This window comes from Colobus angolensis, unplaced genomic scaffold, assembly GCF_000951035.1.
Source record: "Colobus angolensis palliatus isolate OR3802 unplaced genomic scaffold, Cang.pa_1.0 Scaffold208, whole genome shotgun sequence".
NCBI lineage: Eukaryota > Metazoa > Chordata > Mammalia > Primates > Cercopithecidae > Colobus > Colobus angolensis.
The window spans coordinates 411,313-422,917 of record NW_012115244.1 but is presented as its reverse complement, the minus strand read 5'-3'; the positions used below and the strand labels follow the sequence as shown (position 1 = coordinate 422,917).

The 11,605-nt window shown below is 62.0% G+C and overlaps 1 protein-coding gene across 1 annotated transcript in view; it reads left to right on the top strand.

Annotated features, from left to right (window-relative positions):
- PPP6R2 (protein phosphatase 6, regulatory subunit 2) overlaps window positions 1-11,340 on the top strand; it is an 81,404-nt gene extending 70,064 nt beyond the window's left edge. The window contains exons 12-23 of the mRNA XM_011942264.1: window positions 1,276-1,391; window positions 2,990-3,075; window positions 3,618-3,698; window positions 4,100-4,197; window positions 4,372-4,429; window positions 4,724-4,848; window positions 5,153-5,316; window positions 6,238-6,394; window positions 6,498-6,586; window positions 7,361-7,565; window positions 10,389-10,625; window positions 10,707-11,340. Coding sequence (XP_011797654.1) covers window positions 1,276-1,391; window positions 2,990-3,075; window positions 3,618-3,698; window positions 4,100-4,197; window positions 4,372-4,429; window positions 4,724-4,848; window positions 5,153-5,316; window positions 6,238-6,394; window positions 6,498-6,586; window positions 7,361-7,565; window positions 10,389-10,625; window positions 10,707-10,755 — 1,465 coding nt within the window. The 3' untranslated portion in view covers window positions 10,756-11,340. The remainder of the gene's footprint in view (window positions 1-1,275; window positions 1,392-2,989; window positions 3,076-3,617; window positions 3,699-4,099; window positions 4,198-4,371; window positions 4,430-4,723; window positions 4,849-5,152; window positions 5,317-6,237; window positions 6,395-6,497; window positions 6,587-7,360; window positions 7,566-10,388; window positions 10,626-10,706) is intronic.
- The last annotated feature ends 265 nt before the right edge of the window (window positions 11,341-11,605 follow it).

Below are 11,605 nucleotides of genomic sequence, written 5' to 3'. Positions count from 1 at the left end.
CCAGGAAAAACACCTCAGGTACAAGGGAAGGCAAGGGTCAGGGGGCAATTCCAGGAGTCAGAGGAGAAGGGAGAGGGTCCTTTTCTCAGGGTTCATCTTCAGGGCGCTCAGCAGTATGAGCCGCTGAACAGCACCCTCCTCTGGTGTTTGGTGAGGACCACGGAGGCGGAGGCTATGCGTGTGCAGCAGTGAAGGGCCTGCAAAGTCCACACCGACGTGGCCGCCAGCCAGCCCTGCCCAGTCCAGGGATGGGTGGAGGGTGCCTGCCTCCTTCAGACCCTGACTCACGGTGCCCCCCACCCCACCCACCAGCTGTTCCAGAAGTGCTGCCTGGTGCAGAGGATCCTGGAGGCCTGGGAAGCCAACGACCACACACAGTAAGAGCCACTCGGACTTGGAGAGACCCCGCCTGGCCAGTCAGGGATGCAGAGACGCACCTCACCCAAGCCCTGGTGGCACTGCGTGCAGGACTGCAGGAGCGGGCGGAGTGTCGAGTGTGCAATGTGGCCCCACACTCGGGGGCTGCCGTGCAAGGGGCCCTCCTACTGGGCGGACAGCTGCAAATGCTACTGGGGGAGGGGACACGGGGAGCTGACAGGAAGCGGTCCCGTGCCCACCAGGCACCTGCTCTGGGCCCCGCCCAACCTGATTTGCCTAGGCTTTGCCAAACTCTTGCGAGTCCCCTGTCCATTCCTGATCTTCCCCAAGAACTCAGGCCCTCCGTCAGCACTCGCACGCGGGGACACATTATTTTGGTCTTTCCGTGTCTGCTGCTTAACGGGTGCTCCCTCTGGTCAGAACACGTCCTGCTTATTGTCCTTGGCCCAGAGCCATCTGTGGGGAAGCAGAGGCTGAGCTGGGCTGCACAGCATGGAGGTCCTGCCCACCCCTCCCTGCAGGGTGCTGAGCCTGAGCTTTGTAGCTGACAGGGTGCACTCACCTCCTGTGCCACTGCCGCCACTAGCGGGGCTTAGGCCATGCCACGGCCTTTCTGCCTCCGTTTCCCTGTCTGTGAAATGGGGTGAGAGCAGTGTCTGTCTCCTCGTCTGTCTCAGTGGCACTTTTGGTGGTGAGGTTGGGGTGAGCCTCTGCATGTGGCAGGTGCTGCTCAAACAGAAGCGTCCTGGAGGGAGGGCCGGGGGCGCGAGCACTGGGCAGAGGCCGGGCACTTGCTCTGGAAGTGAACCTGGAGGCCTCTGCCACTTGGTTCTCTGGGTCGTGGGTCTGGCAACCTCAGGACTAGGAGGCTATCCTGATGGTGCCTGTTGCTTTCAGGGCAGCGGGTGGCATGAGACGTGGGAACATGGGCCACCTCACACGGATCGCCAACGCGGTGGTACAGAACCTGGAGCGGGGCCCTGTGCAGACGCACATCAGCGAGGTCATCCGAGGTGAGCCCCCAACCCGATCATCCTTCTGCTGGTCACGGGCACCGGGGCCCCAAAGGAGCTGCCGCCTGAGGCTACCCTCTGCCTGTCAGCAGGTGCTGACTGCACTGACAGTGAGAGACCCCGTGGCCGCCTCTGGCTTTTCACTTCAAACATCAGATATCTCCTCAGGGGGGCCTGGGTCTTATGTGTCAGTTCTGTTGGGCGGACTTCTGTGGAGACCCTGCCAGGCGTCAGCATGTGGCACAAGAGACAGTCCTGGCAGGGCAGTTGGTGACTCCGGAGCTGGTGCTCAGAAGCCATTAGCACTGCCAGGCTCCTTGCAGCTCATGGAGCCCTGCCTAGCTGGGCTGTCCTGGCCGTGTGCTCTGCACTCGGGTGATCGGAGTCTCCTTCTCACTCAGGTGTGAGACTTCCTAGCACAAGTCTCAGGGGAGCAGGGAGCAGCCTGTTTATTTATTTTTTTTTGAGACGGAGTCTTGCTCTGCCGCCCAGGCTGGAGTGCAGTGGCCGGATCTCAGCTCACTGCAAGCTCCGCCTCCCGGGTTCACGCCATTCTCCTGTCTCAGCCTCCCTAGTAGCTGGGACTACAGGCGCCCGCCTCGTCGCCCGGCTAGTTTTTTGTATTTTTTTTTTTTTAGTAGAGACGGGGTTTCACCATATTAGCCAGGATGGTCTCGATCTCCTGACCTCGTGATCCGCCCGTCTCGGCCTCCCAAAGTGCTGGGATTACAGGCCTGTTTCTTAAGAACACAGTGGGTTAGATGGGCACAGGCACAGCACATATGTGGCAGGCGAGGCAGGCACAGCACATGTGTGGCAGAGGCGGGCCCAGCTGTGGCCCCTCCTCCCTATACCTGTGTAAGGTGAAGAAGCTCTGGATAGCCCTCCCTGCACCCCAGGACCATAGTGAGGGGTCTCCTGGGTTGGGCTCCATTAGGCCCTGGCGAGGTCAGGCCCGCCAGCTGCTGTCATAAATAATAAAAGGCAGGAGGAGCTTCCCCACATCCTGGAGGGCAAAGCGCATGGGTAGAGGTCGAGGCCAGGGACGGCTCTCCAGGGCAGGGGCGGTTTAGGGAGGCGAGGGGCAAGCAGGAAGCCCTTGGGTCATCCCACACGATCTCCAGATTGTGAGTCCTTCCAGGGCTCTGACCTCCCCAGAAAAACAGACACGACGCGTGCCCAGGCCTGTGGGCTGCTGCTGAGTTTGGGCCTGTGAGGTGGGGAGAAGGAAGCTGGCTGCTTTCTCAGATTCTGTTCCACGGCTTCTGCATTTCTGGGAGTTCCTCACCGTGGGCTTCCGCACCGACAGACTTGGAACTCGGATGCCCATTGGGGTCTCCGTAGGGGCAGATGTACCCACCATCCTGCCCACAGTTGCTGCACCTCAATCTCAGTGTGGCCTCAGGTCCCTCCGGGCACACAGCTATGCTGCCTCCTTCCCATCCAGCAAAGCCCGTGCTTCAGGCCCTCAGACTGACTGACTGCAGTAGCAGCGCCCCATCCTCCTGGACCTGCGATGCACCTGCCATAGCTCCTGGGTGCCCTGCGCCATTTGCACAGGGTCTCCCAGGGCTCACCAGGCAGCACTTCCCTTGCAGGGCTCCCTGCGGATTGCCGTGGCCGCTGGGAGAGCTTCGTGGAGGAGACACTGACGGAGACGAACCGCAGGAACACTGTGGACCTGGTGAGGAGGCTCGGGGCTGCCCCTCGGCGTGTGCACGGTGCTGGGACGCCGTCCGACGCTCCTGCCTTTGCCCTGAGGCAGAGGCCAAGGGAGGCACAAGGGCCGCACACCTGCCTGCTCCTGTTGCACGCGGTGGCCCTGCGTAGCCCGCAAGTGTGCAGTGTGTCCTCTGGGCTGGTGTCCATAACAGAGACCCTGTGTGTGCCACACCAGGGCTGGGTCTCTCAGGACCTCTGTGCAGAGCCGGTGTTGGCCTCAGGTCCCTTCCCTCCCACTCCAGGAGCTGTAGCTTATTGGCAGAGGGCCCCTTTTGCCTGAGACCCACAACCTGCCCCCTGCACATGGAGGTTGGGCTGTCACGGGGCCTTGGCCTCACCTGGGCACCTTACACAGCACGGCCTCCGGGGCCCAGAGATCTGACAAGTGACGTGCTGGGCGGGGTCTGGGAGCTCTGGGCTGGGCAGGGTCCTGGGCGCTGGGCTGGGTGGGGTCTGGGGCGCTGGGCTGGCTCACACGCCCACCCCGTCTGGCCTGTGTTCTAGGTGAGCACTCACCACCTTCACTCCTCGAGTGAGGACGAGGACATTGAGGGTGCTTTCCCTAACGAGCTGTCCCTTCAGCAGGTGAGGGCGTGGCCGGCACCTGTGTGCGCTGCGCTTGGTCCTCCAGACGAGTCTGATGGCATCTCACTAGCAAAGGGGAGAGGGGGCTCGTCTCCGAGCACGTGTGGGGCGGGGTGGGTCTGAGGGGAGAACCCCAAAGTCACTCCACCTTGATGAGAGCACTGAGAACACAGCAGAAGGACTCCAAAGTCAGAATATGGGGCGTATCTCAGACGTGACCTCAGCGGGCGCGCAGCCTGAGTTTTGGTAGAATCGTGAGCCCTGAACAGTCAGAGTTGACTGCCGGCTTTTGCTGGAGGAGAAGCTCCTGAACAACTAGAGAGCCTGTGGTTCCAAAGAACAGCCTCCAGGCCTGAGGCTGCTCCATGACCGGCGTCCCTCCCTCCCTCCCTCCCTCCCAGGCCTTCTCTGACTACCAGATCCAGCAGATGGCGGCCAGCTTTGTGGATCAATTTGGCTTCAATGATGAGGAGTTTGCAGACCAGGACGACAACATCAAGTGAGTCTTTTTGGACGCCCGTCCTCGCCGCCGGGGTCCCATGGGGGCAGCTCCCTGAGGCCTTGCCAGGAGTGCGGCCTGATGTCCGCAGTGAGCACCAGGGGAGGAGCACTGCGGCCCCCAACGAGCAGCGAGGCGGCAGGAGCGCTGAGACCACTCTCCTTGCTCTTGCAGTGCCCCGTTTGACAGGATTGCAGAGATCAACTTCAACATCGACGCTGACGAGGACAGTGTGAGCCAGCGGGGCTGTGTGGGACTGTGCGGGCACCCTTTTCCCAGGCAGCTCAGGCCGCGCCCACGGCTCGGTCTCCCGTGGGCCTGTGGTCTGCCGTGGGCCTATGCGGTGGGGCTGGGAGAGGCCCCTCTGTGGAGCTCGAAACAGTTGCTTTCCTTGCCCCTCCCCATCCTGCCCTCCAGCCCGGGGCTCCCACACCCTGAACTAAGCCCCTCTGGGAGCCCTTTGGGGAGAGCACCTCCTGTCTCCCCCAGACCCTCTGGAGACTGACCTTGGCGTTTCACTCTGCAGCCTAGCGCAGCTCTGTTTGAGGCCTGCTGTAGCGACCGCATCCAGCCCTTTGATGACGATGAGGATGAGGACATCTGGGAGGACAGTGACACTCGCTGTGCCACCCGGGTGATGGCGAGAGCCAGGTGCGGAGCCCGCCCATCCCCCAAAGCCTCTGCCGAGGAGGTGCAGCCCCCAGAACACCCGTCAGACGCCCCGACGCCCTGCTCTTACTCTGGCTCGCAGAGCGGGCACACCTGTCCTGCAAGTTCTGGGGCCCAACGCAGCGGGTGACCCTGAGGAGCCCGGAGCTGAGGCCTAGAGCGACTCCTGCTCCTCTCTCGAGACAATCTGTGCTCACCCTCAGCCCCGAGCCTGGGGCCGTCCCTGACCCTCAACGTTAGGTGTCCGTCCTGGGCCACCAGGCATCTGACTCTGAGTCTCCCCCAGGTTTGGAGCCCCCCATGCTTCAGAGAGCTGCTCAAAGAATGGCCCAGAGCGCGGAGGCCAGGATGGGAAGGCGAGCTCAGAAGCACACGGAGATGCACCTGGGGCAGGTGCCCCCCCGGCCCCTGGGAAGAAGGAAGCCTCTGCTGTGGAGGGTGACTCAGAAGGTGGCGCTGGGGCCGGAGCCAGGGCCGTGGGTGTTGGGGACAGGACATGGTACCCTGGCCTGGGTGTTGTGGAGGCTTCATTTAGGGCTCACCGTGGCCCGGAGCCTGCATCCCCGGCTCTTTCCCAGCCATCCTGAGCGGGGTCTGTGCTGCCCTGTGCCCGGCACAAGGTGGTCTCCTGGCCCTGCCTCTTGATTGTGGTCACTCAGCCACGTCGCCAAGGCTGGTGGGTGGTGTCCACCTAGTCTTCATCGTCCACCCGGCCCCCACGAAATCGGGCACGGGCCTGACGCCCTCCCCAGCACAGCAGCTCAGGCTGGCCACCACCCTCACAGCCTACGTCTGTGGCAGGAGCTGGTCCACCCCACAGGCCGCACGGCTGATAAGATCCCTCTCCTTAGCCCTGCCCTGGAGGCAGCACTGAGGCACTCAGGACTTTGCGGGGGGACAGGAATCTCTGTTAGGAGGTGCTCAGCTCTTAGCTGAGACTGACAGAGCAAGGGTGACACCCTGGGGAAGCAGGAACATCCCAGATAGGAGGGAGGCACCCCATCCTCGAGGCCAGGGAGGGGCCCGTGGTGCTCGGTGAGCTGCCATCTCTGTCGGTTGCAGTGCTGGGTAGGGCAGGGCAGTGGTGTCACCTCCACAGTCAGTTCAGCCCTGCTGGAGGCCTGGGGGCCCTCAGGTGCCTCCCTGAGCCCCGGGTCACACGCCCCATGGTGTTGGCAGCTTGTCAGGACCCTCAAGCTGCCCCATTGCTCTCTGAGGGGCTGATGGGCACTGCCCAGCCCTCCCTCCTGGATCAGCTCCATGTTCCTGTCAACCTCTGTGGGGCCCCCGGGGTGGGGGCGCTGCCTTCCCTTTGCCTGCAGCACCCCAGGCAGGCCTGCCCACACCTGACCCGTCTCTCTCCCCCAGCAGGCGCCATGTGGACGGCAGTGTTTGAGGAGCCAGCGAACTCGACACCCACAGCCCCAGGAGTGGTGAGGGACGTGGGTTCCAGCGTGTGGGCAGCTGGCACCTCAGCTCCAGAGGAGAAAGGCTGGGCCAAGTTCACCGACTTTCAGCCCTTCTGCTGGTAACAAATGCGCTGGCAGGAGGGGGCCGTGCCAGGAAGTGCCCGTCAGGGTCAGGAGGTGCCCGTCCCCCGGGACTGACCCTGTCCTCGTGCTTGCCTGCAGCTCCGAGTCAGGGCCCAGGTGCAGCTCTCCAGTGGACACAGAACGCAGCCGGGCTGAGGGCAGCCGGAGCCAAGGCCCTGAGAAAGCCTGTGAGTAGAAGTAGTGCAGGCAGCACCCAGGCTGCTGCAGAGGCCCAGCCTTGCCCAGTTTAAGGCCTGAGGCCAGCTGGCCGCCCTCCTTGGGGGCAGTGGGAGGTGGTGGCCAGGGCCCCGCATGCTGCTGGGCCTCTGGTGACATTGGGGTTTGATACAGCAGTGGGACTGGAGCAGCCACGTGCAGATGGGGAGGCCCCCAGAGGGGAGGCAGCAAGGCCATCGGGCTGGCCCCAAGCCCGGTCTGAGTAGGTGGCACAGCCCAGGCCTGTACCGTGGGTTCTGGCCAGCAGCCCCAGGACCCCAGTGTTGAGATGTGTGTGGGTGGGGGGCTGGCAGGAAGCAGTTCTGGGGCCTGATGAGAGCCCCTAGCCCCCAGCCCCCTAGTCAGGCTCAGAAGCTCCCCTAGATAAGGCTGAGAGCTCCAGGTGAGTGACAGCTGGCTGCCAACACTGGTGTCCCAGGTGCTTGAAGGAGCTGTGGCAGGACCACACGAGGCGGAGCGGGCCCCTCCCTGAGCCTCTGCGTCCTCCTGTGAGACCAAGGCGTGTTGCCCTGTATCATGGGGGAGGCAACAGGGTTGCTGGTGTGGAGACCCCATGGCAGGCGCGTGAGCCTGGCTGCCTCATCATGTGGCTCGCACACAGGCACACGTGTGCAGGCAACAGGCTGCATGTGAGAGGCCACATGTATGGGGGCCCTATGGCCAGCGTGGCCGTGCCTCGTGGCCCCTCCTGCCTCACTGGACAGCACAGGCCTCCTCCTTTGCAGTCAGCCCAGCTTCTCCATGTGCCTGGAACGTGTGTGTCACCAGGAAGGCCCCCCTGCTGGCCTCTGACAGCAGCTCCTCTGGGGGCTCCGACAGCGAGGACAACTACCAGAAGGCAGCGAGTGCTGTGGACGCCGTGAGCAGGGGTCCCGGCCGGGAGGCCCCCCCGCTGCCCACAGTGGCCAGGACAGAGGAGGCTGTCGGCAGGTGTGTGGGGCGTGGGGAGCGGGGCGGGCCTGCCCAAGTGCAAAGGGTGCAGCTTCCAGGCTGTCCCCAGGTCTCAGCTCCCCCCAGAGCAGGCTGAGGCCAGGCCAGAGGTCTTCTCCACACTGCTTCCCCCATGGCCTTGTGACCCTTCAGAGGCTGGCTCAGGGGGTGGTGATGCCTGCGCATTTATAATAGTGGAGGCCGGATGGGAGGAGTGTGGGGGCTCGTTTCTCGGACAGAACATGTGTTCTCCGTCGTGAGTGGTTAAGACAAGAAGGCAGGGCCTGGATGTCCCAGACAGTCCTCCAGGGACTTAGGGGAGCAGCCCCTACCCCAGATCCCAGTTGGAGAGAACAGCCCAGCTCTTGGGGCTCTGGGCCTGGCTGAGCCGCCTGGGATCTGGGTACCCTGGTGGTCAGGGAGGTGCACAGACTTTTAAGTCCGGCAGACGAGCGGGCATCTGTGGAGCTCACACAGACCTCGCCTGCTGCTCCGCTTCCACGGGAGGCCTGTGATTCCCAGACGCCTCAGAAGCAGGACAGTAGAATGGGGGCGGGGGCCTCAGGACTGCATTTGGGGCGTCCAGACGCTGAGTTGGAGGCAGCTTGCAGGTGGGCAGAGGCCCAGGCTCCCTTGAGCCCCCAAGAGCCATTCGTGGGGAGAGAGTGGAGAGGGAGGCACTCCCTGTGAGGAGGCTGGTGTCTGGCCGGCCCTTCCAGCAAGCTGAACCCCATCCATCCCTCCACAGGAAGAAGGTCCCTGGCATTCTTCAGTGAACAGATACCTCTCTGGCCTCTGGGGTCAGGGGGTGGGAGATTAGCAGGAGGGCAGGACAGATGGGGTAGATGCCAGGGCGAGGTAAACCTAAGGGGGATGGTAGGACTGGGCTTGATGGGGGGAGGAAGGTGCACCTGGCAAGGGTACAGCTATGCAAAGGCCCTGGGGCCTGAGCTCCCAGTAGGTTCAGGCAACAGTGGGGAGGTCCTTGGACTGGATTCCTCTAGGAGGGGACAAGGTGCCTGTCACCTGGTGGTACACCCAGTCCCTCCTGGCTCTGTGGTTGTGAAGGGCCTGCCTGGAGCAGGGTGAGGATGCCCCCTAGCCTCACCGCCCAGTGCAGCTCAGCCTGCATGCGTCCCACCTGTGCTGCCCTCCCCACATGTGGAAGAGGTCTGACACCTCAGAGCGTCCTGCTCGCTGACCCCCAGCAGTCCTGGAAGGTCTGTGTGGTACTGGGGCTCTGGGCATCTCCCCCAGCCAAGCTGCAAGCTCAGCACCAGGCTAGCTCTCCCCGCCCTGTTGACCGGCAGGCACCGTCTGTGCTCACAGCTTCTCCCCTTGTTTGGCCACCCTGTCCTCAGGGCATCTGCAGCAAGGGGGGGGGCATAGCACGGGAAACAGGGCCGATGCCACAGCAGTGGATGTCCTGATGCCGAAGTCACTGGGAAGCCCAGGCCAGAGCCCCTTGGGTTGACAGTCATACAGAGTTTCTGCGTGGGCTTCATTCCTTCTTAGTCACTGAAAATAATTTTTTTTGTTTTGTTTTTGGGATGGAGTCTTGCACTGTTGCCCCGGCTGGAGTGGGTGTGATCTCGGCTCGCTGCAACCTCTGCCTCCCAGGTTCAAGCGATTCTCCTGCCTCAGCCTTCCGAGTAGCTAGGACCACAGGCGCCCGCCACCACGCCCAGCTGATTTTTGTATTTTTAGTAGAGACAGGTTTCACCATATTGGCCAGACTGGTCTGGAACTCCTGACCTCGTGATCCGCCTGCCTTGGCCTCCCCAAGTGCTGGGATTACAGGCGTGAGCCACTGCGCTCAGCCTAGTCACTGAAATTCTTAACAGTCTTTACCCAGCCAGGCACAGTAGCTCCTGCCTGTAATCCCAGCAGTTTAGGAGGCCGGGCAGGCAGATCACGAGGTCAGGAGTTCCAGACCAGTCTGGCCAATATGGTGAAACCTGTCTCTACTAAAAATACAAAAATCAGCTGGGCATGGTGGCGGGCGCCTGTAGTCCCAGCTACTCGGAAAGCTGAGGCAGGAGAATCGCTTGAACCAGTGAGCTGAGATTGCACCATTGCACTCCAGCCTGGGCGTCAGAGACTATGTCAACCAAAACAAACCTTTACCCACTTTTCCTAAACAACCCGTAAAAAAATTTGCTCTGAAAAGCGGGGAATATCATTGTGCAAAGTAAGTTGCTTTTTTCCACGGGGCTGTCTGCATAAAACTTGCCAGACTTAGAGCTCTGCCTGCACCATCCTGACGACCCAGCCTGCAGGTGAGCTTCCTCGCACCCCCGCCTGACCTGAGCACCCCTCGCTGGGTCAGACACTCAGTGTCCTCGCCCTGCAGGAGGCCAGAGGGCCCATCTGCTGCTCGTGGCCAGGCTGGGCCTTGGGGTGCCTGACCCCCTCCAGAGCAAGCCCCTTAGATGCCCGGCAGGATCCTCTCCCCGCTCCCGTCCCTCAGGCAACCGTTTCCCCACACTGTGCCCAGTGTAAGGCTGACGTTGAGATCACGGCACAGGAGCCTCAGGGGCCCTTGGAGAATGAGGCGCTTGATGAGCAGGATCTGAGTGCTGCCTGGAAGGAGCTTTGAGGTCATCAGTGGACAGGCAGCTTGTCCCAGTACTTGGAACTCGGGGCTGCAGAGCTGCCTAGCTGGGCACAACCTGCACCACCCCACAGAGGGCAGGAGTGGGAGGGGCCAAAGATGGTGCTCCAGGCCACCTGGACCTTTTTGTCCAGCTGGTTCTTCGGCATGCAGTGGGGTGGCACTGAGGGTGGGGGTGCCCGTAACCAGAGCCCATGTCTGCCACGCAGGGCCGAGTGTCCTGACAGCCGGCTGTTAGACCCTGCCTGCCCCACGCCAAAGGAAGTGACCGCTGCCCCAGCCATGGCTGCTGTGGCCATCACCACAGCATTGAGCAAGGCTGGCCCCGCCATACCCACCCCAGCAGTCTCTTCCGCAGTGGCCGTGGCGGTCCCCCTAGGGCCCATCATGGCAGTCACAACAGCCCCAGCCATGGTGGCCACCCTGGGGACAGTGACAAAGGACAGGTGAGCAGGTTGAGTGTGGGGGTAGGGGGTGCGGACAGGGCCCGCAGCCTGCACGGCTCCAACCCCACCCCATTCCTGCAGGAAGACAGATGCCCCGCCGGAAGGAGCTGCCTTAAATGGCCCAGTGTGATGCTGCTGCCGCCGGCCACGGCCCGCCCTGGTCAGGCTGCATCCTTAATCGAGAAAACTACCTGGTGATGCAATCTTTTTTTTTTTAATTTAATTTAATTTTAAAATAAATGCTGCATTGGTAAAGCTGGCAGTTGAAACCAGTTGGACGGCCCAGCTTGCGTCTCTTCTGCCTGAGTGGGCCTCTCAGGTCACTCGTGCCCTGCTGGAGGACAGAGGGGCACCACAGCCGCCCCCAGGCCCGGAGCACAGCAATAAGGTCTGCCTGCAGGAGCCGGGGTGGGGGTGGGGGGCAGGACCCTGAGATGCCACCAGGACCTGATGGGCCAGGAAGGGCGTGGACTTGGAGGCTGTTTGTAGAGACTTTAAATTTAAAGACTACAGAAGGAGCCAAGCTTTTTTGCACTTTGTATCCAGCTGCAAGCTCAGGGCAGAGTCAAGGGCCTGGGCTGGGGACACCCGACTCACAGGAATGCATAAGGGCCTCAGACCCTTGCAGCTGCCCAGTAGCCCTTGGAGCTGGCACTGAACCAGGCTGCAAGATTTGACTGCCTTAAAAACACAAGGCCCTCTGGGCCTGGCAGGGGGAGACCACAGGTATACAGGTAGGGGGGCCATGGCTTGGCACTGGGGGCTTGAAGACTGGTTTCTAGCGCTACTGGTCATGGCCATGTTGTCCTAGAAGGGTCCAGAAGATTATTTTACGTTGAGTCCATTTTTAATGTTCTGATCACCTAACAGGGCACCCAAAACCCCCAACTCCCAATAAAAGCCGTGACATTCGGACAAACCGCGTATTGTGAACCTTCTGGCCCCAAAGCCCCAGTCCGGCCAGGGGTGGGAGTGTCTCC